We start from the raw sequence: 12,390 nt of genomic DNA, 5'->3' as shown, positions 1-12,390 counted from the left end.
GCGGGCGGGGCGGGGAGGGGCGCGGACCCCGCTCGCTCCTCCCGGGAGCGCGGCCAGCGCGGCGCCGGCTCCCTCGGCACTTGGCCCCGCGCTCCCCGCCCGCCCCGGCCGGCGCAGCCCCTGTTGCACCAACTCCGGGGCGGCTGCCCCCTCCCCGGCGGCCGCGGGGCGGCTGTGGCACCGCAACGCCCGGCACCCCCGGCCCCCGCGGGAGGCGGCGGGGACGGGCCCCCCCTCCGCCTTTGTCGGCGGTGCGGGCAGGGGCTGCGGCGGGCAGCGGCCGCCCGTCCGTCGGTCCGGCCGCCCGGACGCGTGGCTCCTTTGTGTACGGCAGCTGCTCCTGAATGCGGAGGCAAAGCCCGTGGCTTGGCACTGAGCTTTTAAAAAACAACAGCCCTCCCTCTCTCCCTCCCTCCCTCTCTCCCTCCTTCTCTCTCTCTCCCCCTCCCTCCCTCTCTCCTGCCCTCCCTCCTTCCCTCCCCTCCTCCCGCCGAGGCGGACGGGCACCCACCTGGGCTCCGCCGCCCACCTCTCCGCTCCTCTCCTCCTCTCCTCTCCTCTCCTCCTTGTTTACCTGCACTTTTCCGCCGCCTCTTCCCCTCGCTGTCCCCCGCCGCCTCCCGGCCCGCGGTGGTGCCCGCTCCCGGGAAGGCTCGGCGCCCCGCCGCGCCGCTCCCCCGGCGCTTTGCCCGCGCCCCAGCCCCGGGGAAGGCACCTGAAGGTGGATCTATTAAACCTCCCGGCGGCCTCTCCAAGTGCACTTCTGGGACCAAAGCACCGGCATGGATGTAAGATTTTACCCGGCTGCGGCGGGCAGCGCGCTTCCCGGAGACCCCTCCAACCTGGACTTTGCCCAGTGTTTGGGTTACTACAACTACAACAAGGTGATTATCCCCGCGGGTGTTAATTCCTCCTGCCCGCTGCCAGGGCCGGTTCCCCGCAAGCCGGGGCTCCGTCGGGGCGGGGAGGCTCGGGGCTGGGGGATGCCCGAAAGCCCGGGGCGGCGGGGCGCGCCCGCGGGGTGCCCGTCCCCGCAAAGTTGGCGGGGGCCGGGGCAGCCGCGCCGCTCCCCCCCGCCAACCCGCCGCGGGGCTCGCCCCGGGGGACCCCCCCGCCAGGCCGCGGCCGGCCTCCGCCTGGCCCCGAGCCGCGAGTTCGAAACCCGCGCAGCCCCGCCGGTAACTTCGGGGTGCGCGTCCCTGGGCGCCGCGGCCGCGGAACAAAAGGCTGCTTTCCCCAGCGCGCAGCGCTCCGCGGCCCGGCCCGGGACTCGCTGGAGTTGTCCCCGGGCTGGCGCCGCAGCGGCTGCCCCGGCGGGTCGGGCAGAGCCCTGATGGAGCTCGGGCGTCCCTGCGAGGGAGGGAGGGGAAGGGGCGCCTCTCGCTGCTCTGCTCTGCTCTGCTCTGCTCCGCCGGGGGATTCCGGCTCGAACTAAGGGGTTACTCCAAGCAGGAGGGTACCGGGGGCGCACCGGCTGCTAGCAGGGGAAGGCAGCCACATCTCGGTGTGCCGAGGATGGGCTGAGAAGTTGCGGTACCACTTCCCCCTGCTTGCACCTCTCTGCGGCATGTGTAGTTTCTGGAGTAAACGTTACGGTCAGAAGCAATAGTCGTTTCCCGGCGCCTACCTTCATTTACCAAAACGTGTTTTAATCATACGAGGATGATTTGTTTCACAAATTGCCCAGATCTGGGAAAGGCAAAGTTAAGAATGACACTGTGAGTCATGCTATTTTGAAAAAGACTTAGCTGTTTGCACTGGGATGTGTCAATAGCACATTGAGCTATTAGCACTGGGCCCTCACACATGCACATAAAGATCCCTTTCACACTCTGTTTTTCCTGGTGCTATGTTTGTCCAACCTCTGGGGCCTTTTGTGAGGCGCTCTACGAGATGCTGGGGAGAAGAAGGGTGCTGCTAAGTCTGAACTTACGTTAAAACCTGGCCTTTTTAGAGTCCTTTCCCAACGGCTAGGTAAAGTTTGATGAAATACAAAGATGACTTTCAGGGAGAGGAGCAACGCGGGCGCAAATAAAGAGATTTGGTAGCCGAAGAAAGCTTCTGCTAGAGAAATTGCTTCTAGGTAGATGTCGCAGGGGTACTTTCCTGTTGCTCTTTGCGATAACCTCCAGCTCGGCTGCTGCGACGTTCAAGTTTGTCGGTACCGATTTGGTGGCTGCCTGCCTTGTGGAAAGGCACAGAGCTACTTTTCAGTGGAGACACAGCCCAGCGTTCCGTGGAGCGTGCACAGCCCCTGCCTCGCGCATGCTCACTGGGCTGGGGCTATTAGCATGCTGCTTTGTTAGTAGTTAATATAGAAAGACACAGGAGCATGAATTAAAGATGAAATGTCAGCCTTAGCTCTGAATGCTGCTAAGGACTTCAAGAGCTTGAAAAATGCATAGTAAATGTTCGCTGTTATCGGATATGCCAACTAATTTTGGAAACTTGCAACACTTACTGACAAACAGCATGCTTACTGTATATTTCACTTATTCAGTGACTTTATTGTGTTATGCATGGTGTGCGTTTTTTCAGGCTGTGTTACAGGTTACTGTATGGGTTCTTTTTTATTTTTTTTTAACGTCCAGATTCTCGAATGTCTTCCGAAAACCAGTAGTTTATTGTGTCCATTAACTTGCTGCAAACGCACAGTTATATATAACCTTTTGACTGTATTTCCCTTCATGATACAATGAGAACAGAGCACGCATTCAGAAAAAGTCAAAAGTAACTAACTTTTGACCTATTCAAAAACGCATTTCAGTTGCTGTGCTCTCGAACATAATTTTGGCAAGTATCTCGTAGGCCAGGCTTCCAATCTGCAGCAGAAAATATTTTAATTAACAGAGTGCAGCTCATGATGCGTGTGCCTTATAATAGATATCTTTGTATGCAAAAGGCCCGAGCCAGAGCAGGCTGACACACGCAAAACGGTGTTGCTGTTGCTGTGAGCTCTTCTTCGGCTCAGCTGGGAAAGCAGCAACGTGGTGTACAGGTGTTTCAAGGACAGAAGAGGAATTTGTGAATGAGTTCCTAGAAAGGAGGATCTTAACTGCATTAATCTAATCTCATGTTCTGCATTGTTTCTAAACAGTAACTATAGGGATCGTTGTAAGTTGGGTGGGTTTGGGTTTTTGTGTTTGTTTTTTGAACTATTCTGACAAAAGAGTACATTTCTTTTGAAATCTTTCCTCCCTGCCTCGCTTTCCGTCCATTCTGTCCTTTCCCCTGTGTTCATAAGGAAAATAAATGATTATTCTGTTAGGCTCTGAGATGACCAGAAGGCATAGAAAAAAAGAGTTGAAATATTTACTCGGCTGAAGTAAATGGGAGAACTGTTATTGATTTCACTAGGGACAGTATTTCACCTCAAGTCTTTCTGAAACTCATTTGAGTAGCCTGCCCACTCATCCGTGCCTGCTTCATTGTTAGGAGCTGAATCCATATTCTCCTTGTGACAGTGACATTGCCTGTGACAACTGCTGGGAAGCAGGAAGTGCGATGGGAAGAGTAAACATGCTGCGTGGTGGTTGTATATATGTGCAAAAGCAGAATTATTTATGGGAAAGTATTTTCAGGAACATTAAGACATGGAGTTGATGGCATGTGGCCTACCTGTGGAAAAGCAGACCTTGTGTCACAATGCCTAAAGACACCGAGCATGAAGCCTTTCGGCGTAAGTGTGTTGTCTCGGCCTGTGAGACAATGCTGTCTTCCACCTGCATGCTTTAAACAGATTTTCCCAGGACTGCACAGCCTTTTTCCTCATGCGGGTATAGCACCGGCAGAACCGTGGCAGGCTTACTGATGGCTCCCCGGGCAGGCCTTGGGGTCTCACGTTGCCCGGTGAGCAGAAGACTAGCAGTGGGTGGGGAATGGCAGCGTGAGCCCTGGGCTTGTAACCACATGTGCCTGGGAGCTGCCCTGGCCCGTACCGGCAGGTCCCCTTCGGTTCCATGCCTTCTCCACAACTGCTCGTTAAGAGCAACGTTGTGCTTTTGAAATTGGTTGTCAGTACTGGATAAGTAGATGTAAGGGTAAGGGATGTCGCCTTGGGTTTTTATGGAGGGGGGTGTTAGTTCTGAGTATATGACTTGCGTATCCCTGCCATTATTTGTAGTACAGCAGTTTCTAGAAGATTCTAGATCGGGATTATTTTTGTTGAGAGGGTGTGCAACATGACAAACACATGTGAAGGGCAAAAGAGAAATACGGTGATTTGTCCAAGGTTACACAGTTGGTCACTGACATAATCAGGGCCACAACCAAGGTATTCTGAGATTCAGTCCAGTGGTTTATGCTGAATCTCATTTACTCTAATAGGATTACTTACATGTTTAAAGTAAAGCATGTGCTTAAGTGCTTTGCTGGATCAGGGCCATATTTGATAAGTTTTTAGTGCTGGTGTGAGAGTACATAACTTGACCCTGCATGTGTCTGGCTGGTGGTAGTTTGGGATAACGGCGATCCACCTCCACTTCATGGAATTGCCCAAGTGAAATTGTGGTCTGCCTGCTTCTAGAAGAGTCCTGCTGTCGTGTGCTGAAAAAAACTCACCAAAATGTAGCTATAAGAATTACAGAAAGTTGAAAGAGACCAGCTGTTGTAAAACATTCTGCTTCTGTTTTGAGCCCTTTTACGGTTCTGCAGATGGAAAATGATTTTGGACATTCGCTATGGTTGAGTAGTTTTTTTCTAAACAAACTTTTTCACTTACTAAGTTACATATCACATACTAAAAATATTTAGGGAACTACTATTCATCATAGCAAATACATTTTTTGTTAAAGGAACCATAATTCTTATAACACAATTTGAAAAAGGGAAAACTCCAAAACCTAAACACGTACAACTCAGTGCTTGAGTTATCATTATGTTAAATTCCGGAATTTTTACTTCATTATTTAGCTGTCAACATTTTATAATGTTTATCTCTTCTACACAGATTGTCCTTGAAGGATACAAATTTCAAACATACATACCTTAATTTAGGCACTAGCATACATATGTGAATGTCAGAGCTTGATGTTTTGGGCTGAAATATTTTGCGTTTCACAAAGGAAGCTCAGGAGGGTTATCTTGTTCTTCCAGAGGTAAAGCAAAGAGAGCGGTAGTTTGGTAGCACGCTAAACTGGGGCTGGAAGTCATTCCTATTAGTGCACGTTGTTAGGAAAAATGGATTACAGTTATGCAAACAATTGAAAATTACTCTTCTTGCAAATTCAGTGTTGCTATATATGCATAGGTTTTTCTTTCATATAGCAGATGGTGGTGAGAGACAATGGGTGCATGTATGCTGTTCAGATAGAAAGCTCACTCATCATCTGCCCTGCATATGTGTTAGTTTACATCTGGGCTTTGCTGTGATGCAGACGGCACGGTCTCTGGTGTCCAGAAGGTGATGCGTGCTGTGGTCACGCATGTACCTATGGTCTGACCGTGACAAGGGTGGCCCCAGGTGATGGGAGAGTGCCAGAAAGCACCAAGGAGCTCCCACAGGGTGGAGAGTAGAGGTGCATAAGCAGAGACACAAGTATGGGTCTCACTGGAGACAGCTGAAGGAAAGGGTTCTGTTGCAGTGTCAACTCAGTAAATACCATTTTATCTTCAGTATTTCCCATTGATCTTAGGGCACATGTGGCAGGTATGCTGAACTGCTGCTGTCCCAGAACAGCCCTCCCCTGCCTCCGATGCCTCAAAACTTCAGGACTAAGCAGGCAAGTACTGCTGGGGAGCAAAGAAGTTCCCAAAATACTTGGTTGTCCAATCCAGCATTAAAAATGTTGGATATATGATTCCTGGTGCTTGGAAGAAGAAGTGCAAGGATCAGATGAGTACGTCCACAAGAATAGAAATTATAATTTGTATCCTTACCACTTGCATTAATTCATGAGCAATCATCCCGCAGGTTTCATGACATATTTGGAGAGCTAGCTGTGAAAGGAAACCCCTGTATGCCAAAGGCATCAACAGGGTGAGAACCTGTGTTGCTCAGAATGAAGATGTAGAGTGGTGATACTGGCTGGATTGTGCAGTGTGCAATTTTTCTGTTGCTCAAATAATGCAGTTCCTATACTGAATGTACCATCTGTTATCAAGACATAAGGAATTGGTTGTACACAAAGGATACCTAGCAGAAGTCAATTTTAAAAAATATTTTTCAGAAGTCTTCATTACAATGGGGTTACGATTGTATTAGTAAGATATTTGTAATAATGCACAGTAATATATGAATATATGCTTAGAGGTAGTCTGGAGTATTTATGGCATGTGCGGAAATGACTAGTGGGTGTGTTTTTAAAATAATGATAATTTGTAGCAGTCACAACTCTGATGTGTGGGTGCTGTGGACATGGACACCCACTCACGTCTGGCTCTAGAGTGAGGAAATATTGACTAAATCCATGAGGATGATAAGAGGCTCGTTCCCATAGCATCGCCTGCATCAAGCCTTGGACTTCACGGGGAGGTACCAAGTCCAGCCTAACCCTATAATGAATTATTGTGAATTTCCAATAAAATCCAAAATAGAAAGACAGGAAATAACAGCTTCTATTCTTTGGCAGATAGTTGAGATGAGAGGAGCTTGCGTTGACTGCAAGTTGTGTGACTCATTTGTTGCAGTTTTGTGCGGTGTCTGGCAAAGCGAGGCCAATCGAACTGTGACCTTTGTTTTGTGCTGCCGGCTTTTATTAAATTTACAGTTAATACATGCCTATATATTTGTTGAATTCTGACGCTCCCTCAAAACCTAACTAATGCTATTGAATGATGATAATCTAATTTAAAGAGGAGAAAAATTTGTACAGCACTAATCCTACCTTTTTATCTGTAATCACATTTCTCCTGCCGTAAAATTGAGTCCTGTTGTACAGACCTAATGGCAGGGTTGAATTTTCAAATGCTTCAAACTCTTATTTGATAGCCATCTTCTATACTGTTACCTGTCTGTGTGATGTATTTATAGAGTGCCAGTCACCATAGTATCTTTGCGATGATTGCTACCAAAATTGAGAACTCCGAGGTGAAAATCTAATCAGGACTTTAGATAACAGTGTCACATAAGCGCCTTCTGGTCGTTGCCACTATGCTCCGTTTAGATGAAGGCTTTGATGAGATCATGCTTGCTGCCGCGTTATTCATTATTTATTTTTGTAACAAGATTTCTAGGCCATATCTTTTCCACTGCACGTTAGCACGTGTCAAACCAATCCAAATCCTGTTTTGAATGTGTTCTCTCTGTTTGGACCTGGAACAATGTATGGAAAAATACAGGCATTACAGGGCTGCTGAAGTAGCAAAACCAGGAGGGGGGGACTGTCGTTACACAACTGCTTCTGCCGCAGGTACCTTGGATATCTGAGCAGGTGTTTTCATGAACTTCTTCAGACACTTTGTGGTAATGGGCAGGCAGGGCTGAAAGTACTATTTTCATCACATTAAAAATAAAAATGAGTTTTATGAGCAGAGTGCTGGAGGTATGATTGAGCAGTGCTGCAAACTCTGTTCCGTTGGAAGAGGTATGCTACTAAAACTAGACAATATTGGTTTATTATTCAAAATGAAAAATATCGCAGACAATTAATCTATTTTTCAGTTTGTTTGTATAGTTCATGTGCCAGCTATTGGCATCAGAGTTCTCTGTTCACTCCTGCATGGCCAGTTTGCCCAACAGCCCACGTTTTGTTGAAAAGCCCTGCATAAGTATCAGGAGGGAAGAGAAAAGGAGTCCATTCTCAAAAAATGCAATTTGAAGGTATCCTGTAATATCCCTTTAAGCTTGGTTAAAACACAAAGACAGAAATCTGATTATTCCCCTCCCCCCTCCCCCCCCCCCCCCCAACATTTTTATCTCAGCTTTTTTTATGCTCATTGGAGACTGATTCAGTGTGGGCATCTTTCACTTACTTATACGGGCATTACATCAGGCTTGCTCTTGGCATTTCATGGGAGAAATTTGTTATCAATTCGATGTTTTATTTTTGCTGTTGTAAAGTTATAGCTCTTCTTACTGTCTGGGTCACTACGACCATATATTATCATTCCTGGCCAAAGACTTGTGAGAGCTAAGACTAAATCTTATGGCAAAGAGTGGGTTGTGACATAGTGAAGTTAAAAATGAAGGGTATGTTGGGATGAAATGCCAGGGTTTGGACTGGCAACCTCTAAAGTAAGGGATCTGTTTGTCTTCTGCTTTTTTCAAATTATTTTTTGTTGTTGTTGGCATGACCTTATCTTCTACTGGCTGAGGTGAGAGCTGCAGAGGAAATAGCATGGGTATTTCCTCGCTTTCCTCATCTGCTTTACAAAGTGTGTAATTGATGATTATGTGAAATCATTATGGTAAAGCAGAATATTGCATGAACAGACACATTTACATTGGGATTTTCTTTTCTCTGTATTTAATATTCTGAAGAGTTCTGATCGTCCGGGCAACCTAACAAAAGGTTGCATGTATGTAAAATTACCAGTACAGTGGGATTTGTGGAAATTAAGTCTATGTGCAGATGTTTTTGGTCACTTCAAGCAAGTTGTCTTTATCTGTTGGTTTCGTTTTCTTACAAAAAATTTTCAAGAGTATCTCTTTAGTACTCTTTTCAGCACTTGAGGTTAGCACTCGAGGTGGATGTAGTTTACACTGTAATTCTGTAAACAATATGACAGAAATTACATAGGGATCTAAGAAACCCTAGTTTTAGATATGCAAATAATAAAGTATTAGGGTTTTTTTGTTTTGGGACGTTTTTGTTTTGTTGTTTTTGGTGAGGTTTTTTTGCAAGGAACCCATGTATGGGAGGCAACTTGAGCTGTATGAGTCATCATTTCTGTCCCAATGGGACAACTCCTAGGTTTAAAGTCACTGAATTATATAAAGGTTTGTAGGTTCAGGACATATTTAAGCACCTCAGTATTGATTAACTGTCTAATTTTGATATGAAAAATGGTGTTAAAACCATGCAAAAATCAATTGCCGCATGGTGGAGTAGCTTATTTTCAGAGCGGATCATATTTATTTGCTGTTCTTATGCTACTTTCTTTACATTCATGTGGCTTATATAAATAGTTGAATTTTGAATGGTTTAGGATTCTGTATTTCAGTATTACTCTGTTATTAATAAAAGTGTTTTTGTTATACTGTACTTTTAATCAGTAAACTTTTATTGATAGAGGATTAGCAGGCCTCTTTTTTTTTAAGCAATTTGCTTTCTTAAATAAAAATTTGATTAAGCGTGGGAAAATAGGCATTGTGTTTGCTCTAGTAGGTTAATGCTGTTACTTTTGTGGGTACTTGGTAAGCGTGTGATAAAATTATATTAATAATAGGTGATATTAATTGCCTATTGTAATGTAAATATGGGGCTGTCATGGTATTGGTTTGTTCTAGTGAAAAACTTGATAGTTGTGGTTTCCTACCGCAACCCAACATGGTTCTGTTTTCTCCTATTCTTTTGCTTGATATGGTTTGAAATACATTAACCTTGCATTAAAATAAAAAAAAGAAAAAGCCTACTGTGGCAAAATAAACAGAATTTTACAATGCGTTTTCTGTTCTTTTTCACAGCAGAACTGTACGTAAAGGCAAGACTGATCTCAAGACTGCACACTGGACATACCACAAACGGAAATACTTTGTGAGGTGCAAACACGAGAGCTTAATTTAGTCTTGCACTACAAAGTAATCATTAAAGTAAATAGTATGTTTATACCTATATGACTTTCTGTTTGTGGTTTTCTGAGTGTGTCTCTATCAATTTATTTTACAAGTACGAATAATTATTAGTGGAAGATACTATTAAGTAAAGGGATTTAACAGACGCTTCTGCTGTGCTTTCCTTCTGACATTTTTAAAACCTACTTAAAGTTATCTTTATTCTCCCGTGGTGGTGCAACTGAGACCCAGGGAGCATGTGTGGAGTGATAAATCAGACTTTACGTTATACAAGGCAGCCTGGCTTCCTAAACGGTGACTTGCATCATTGCTTCCACGATAGAGACCTGCGTGTTGTTTATGACATAGCAGAAGCGCTGGTAAGGAAAGCCGCCTTTGGTTCTCATACCTTAGTCTAAGCCTTTTTTAACATAATAGCTTTGTACTGGGATCTTGGATGGTGTTTGTAGGGTGTCTAGGGTATTCTGGGGCTTTTTGAAAATATGGAATTGTTGTTTCAAGGATTTGACAAGCTGTATGTCCGTGCATTCTCAGTTCTGATGGTTGTCTTGCCTTGGTCTTTTTAAAGTAACGTTTGCATCAGATGCGTGCAACAGTGGCTTCAGTGAAGTGTTTCAGTACCCCACGCTCTCCCAGTTGTCATGCCTTAGGGGAATGATGACTTGCTTCTGAGATTGTGCCTTTGTGAAATCAGCTTGGTGGGTGCCTTTCTTTGTGAGGGGACCTTTGGAGCACGCTCTGCGTCAGCACATTCCTTGGGTGGCTCCCTAATGTCCCTTTGGCTCTGCTGCCTGCTTTGGCTTGGGCTTGCTGCCTGACAGCACAGAGCAAAAACCTGACGTTCTTGGAGCCACCCACAGCTGGGACAGAATTTCAGTTGTTGTGCAGCTCTGAACAAGGTGAGAGGCCCGCAGAGCCATCTAGGGCTAGATGTCATTGAGAGACATTAATCAAAGATCATATGAAAGGAAAACATGGTGGTTTGGTTCATTAAATACATACCCAAGTGTGCAAACCAGTAAGACTTTGATATTTTGCATACACCGGTTTGTGGGATGTCCTCTGTACAGCTTTGGGATCAATCTTGCTCTTCTACCTGTAATTCCTCCCCAGAAACAGCTATGGAATCGTATTGTGGGTTTCTGTGTTTATTTTGCCTCCGTCTCTGGCTATAGCTGCCCAGTTTAAGCAGCAAACTGTTTTTCTAAATTTAGTCAGCAAACAACTTGTGATAGGATAGCAGCCTTTTTCTGTCTTGTCTGTTAGAAGGTGTTTGAGTAAGGATGGCGAAGATTGGCTTTGATTTCTATCAGCACAAATATATTGCTGGCGATAACGTATCATACGAGTATGCTGCCTATCTTCCTGTATTCTTGTCTCTAGTAAATAGCAGTTTTTCAAGGAAGGTCTCAGAATTTGCCCTTTTGTTAACAGTCTGGTGGAGAGTTTACATACCAGAAAAGATTCCCGATTCTTCACTTGATAATGTATTAAAGGGGTGGTTTTCTTGAGCTTTGTGTTGGTTTTTGTAAAGAAAATTGGCAGCTGTTACTTGTAACGCATGTAACTAATAAAATGTGACTCGAAAACGTGACTCTTGTAGAGTCACACATTTTTAAAGCGCAGACAGTGTGTATTGGTCTGCATCACTTGTAACCATCTTCCACTGCCTGGAAAATGTGGGGAGAGGCTGTTTGCTGCTGTGCAGCGCATGTGCATCAGGACACATCCATCTTCTCTGGACATCTTGGGGCTCCTTAACGTTGCTCATAACTTTTGGATTGCTAATTAACTGGATTGCACTGTAGCTCTCTGCATCATATTCCATGCCATTTGTATGTTTATGAGGAATTACTTGGAAATAAAAGTATTTAAGGTTATTCCATCATGAGGCATAAGAGAGAGACGGTGATGATAAAGAACTTGATTCATATTATGACTAACTGCAGGTGAATGTTATGCTGTTATGCCCTATTCTCAGTGTTTCTGTGACTCAAAAATGGTAATAAACTCCATTAAACACCATGACATCAATACAGTGAGTATTTAAAATATATATGAAAGGATAAAGTATAGAAATAGTAAGAAAATAGAATAGCTATGTAATTTTAGACTGTATAAAATATTTGCAGATCTTTGGAGTTTCATCAATTGTCTGCGTGGGTGAGAACTGATAGGAGCATACGCCTTGCTTTCTGCCCCCCAGATGTAACCCTTTTCTTTTAAAATAAATGTGAAAGTGAAAAAGAAGGAACAATTTCCATGGAGGAAAATAAATTATAGTCCTTCAGAATCATGAACTCAGATTGATACTTCGCAGCTACAGCTCATACAAGCAATGCACCACAAATCTGGCACAGAATTTTGACAGTGAGAAATATTTGATCTCCTACTTCTTTAACTACAGTTTTCCCATTTCTTCTTATTTTGTTGTATTTTGCTGTTTTACTCCATCTTCCACACTGCTGTGGTAGGAAGCAATCATTGCATTCTCTGTTGCCAAAGGAAATGACCATTCATTGATTTAGAAAAGAATAGAGAAATGGCTGTGAAACACCTTAATGAGGGACTGGTGGCTAGGGAACACTGCTAAATACTTACAATTTTAGTATTCAGTATTTTCAGGTCTGTCTGAGTTCCTAACCTTCCTGAAGTTCTGAGTGTTTGGGTTTTGTTGTGGGATTTTTTTGGGGGGTGGGGTGGGGAGAAGAGGGTTA

General features: G+C 44.8%; 1 protein-coding gene across 3 annotated transcripts in view; it reads left to right on the top strand.

Moving 5' to 3' along the window:
• TOX3 (TOX high mobility group box family member 3) overlaps positions 1-12,390 on the top strand; it is an 82,405-nt gene that overhangs the window by 5,383 nt on the left and 64,632 nt on the right. For 2 of the 3 annotated variants that reach the window (XM_040615314.1, XM_040615312.1), the window contains exon 1: positions 1-884. The exons of the other annotated variant lie outside the window; for it this stretch is intronic. In XM_040615314.1, coding sequence (XP_040471248.1) covers positions 783-884 — 102 coding nt within the window. In that variant the 5' untranslated portion in view covers positions 1-782. The remainder of the gene's footprint in view (positions 885-12,390) is intronic. 3 annotated transcript variants of the gene reach the window in all.

Source organism: Falco naumanni, chromosome 15 (genome assembly GCF_017639655.2).
Source record: "Falco naumanni isolate bFalNau1 chromosome 15, bFalNau1.pat, whole genome shotgun sequence".
NCBI lineage: Eukaryota > Metazoa > Chordata > Aves > Falconiformes > Falconidae > Falco > Falco naumanni.
This window is presented reverse-complemented; position numbering and strand designations above follow the sequence as displayed.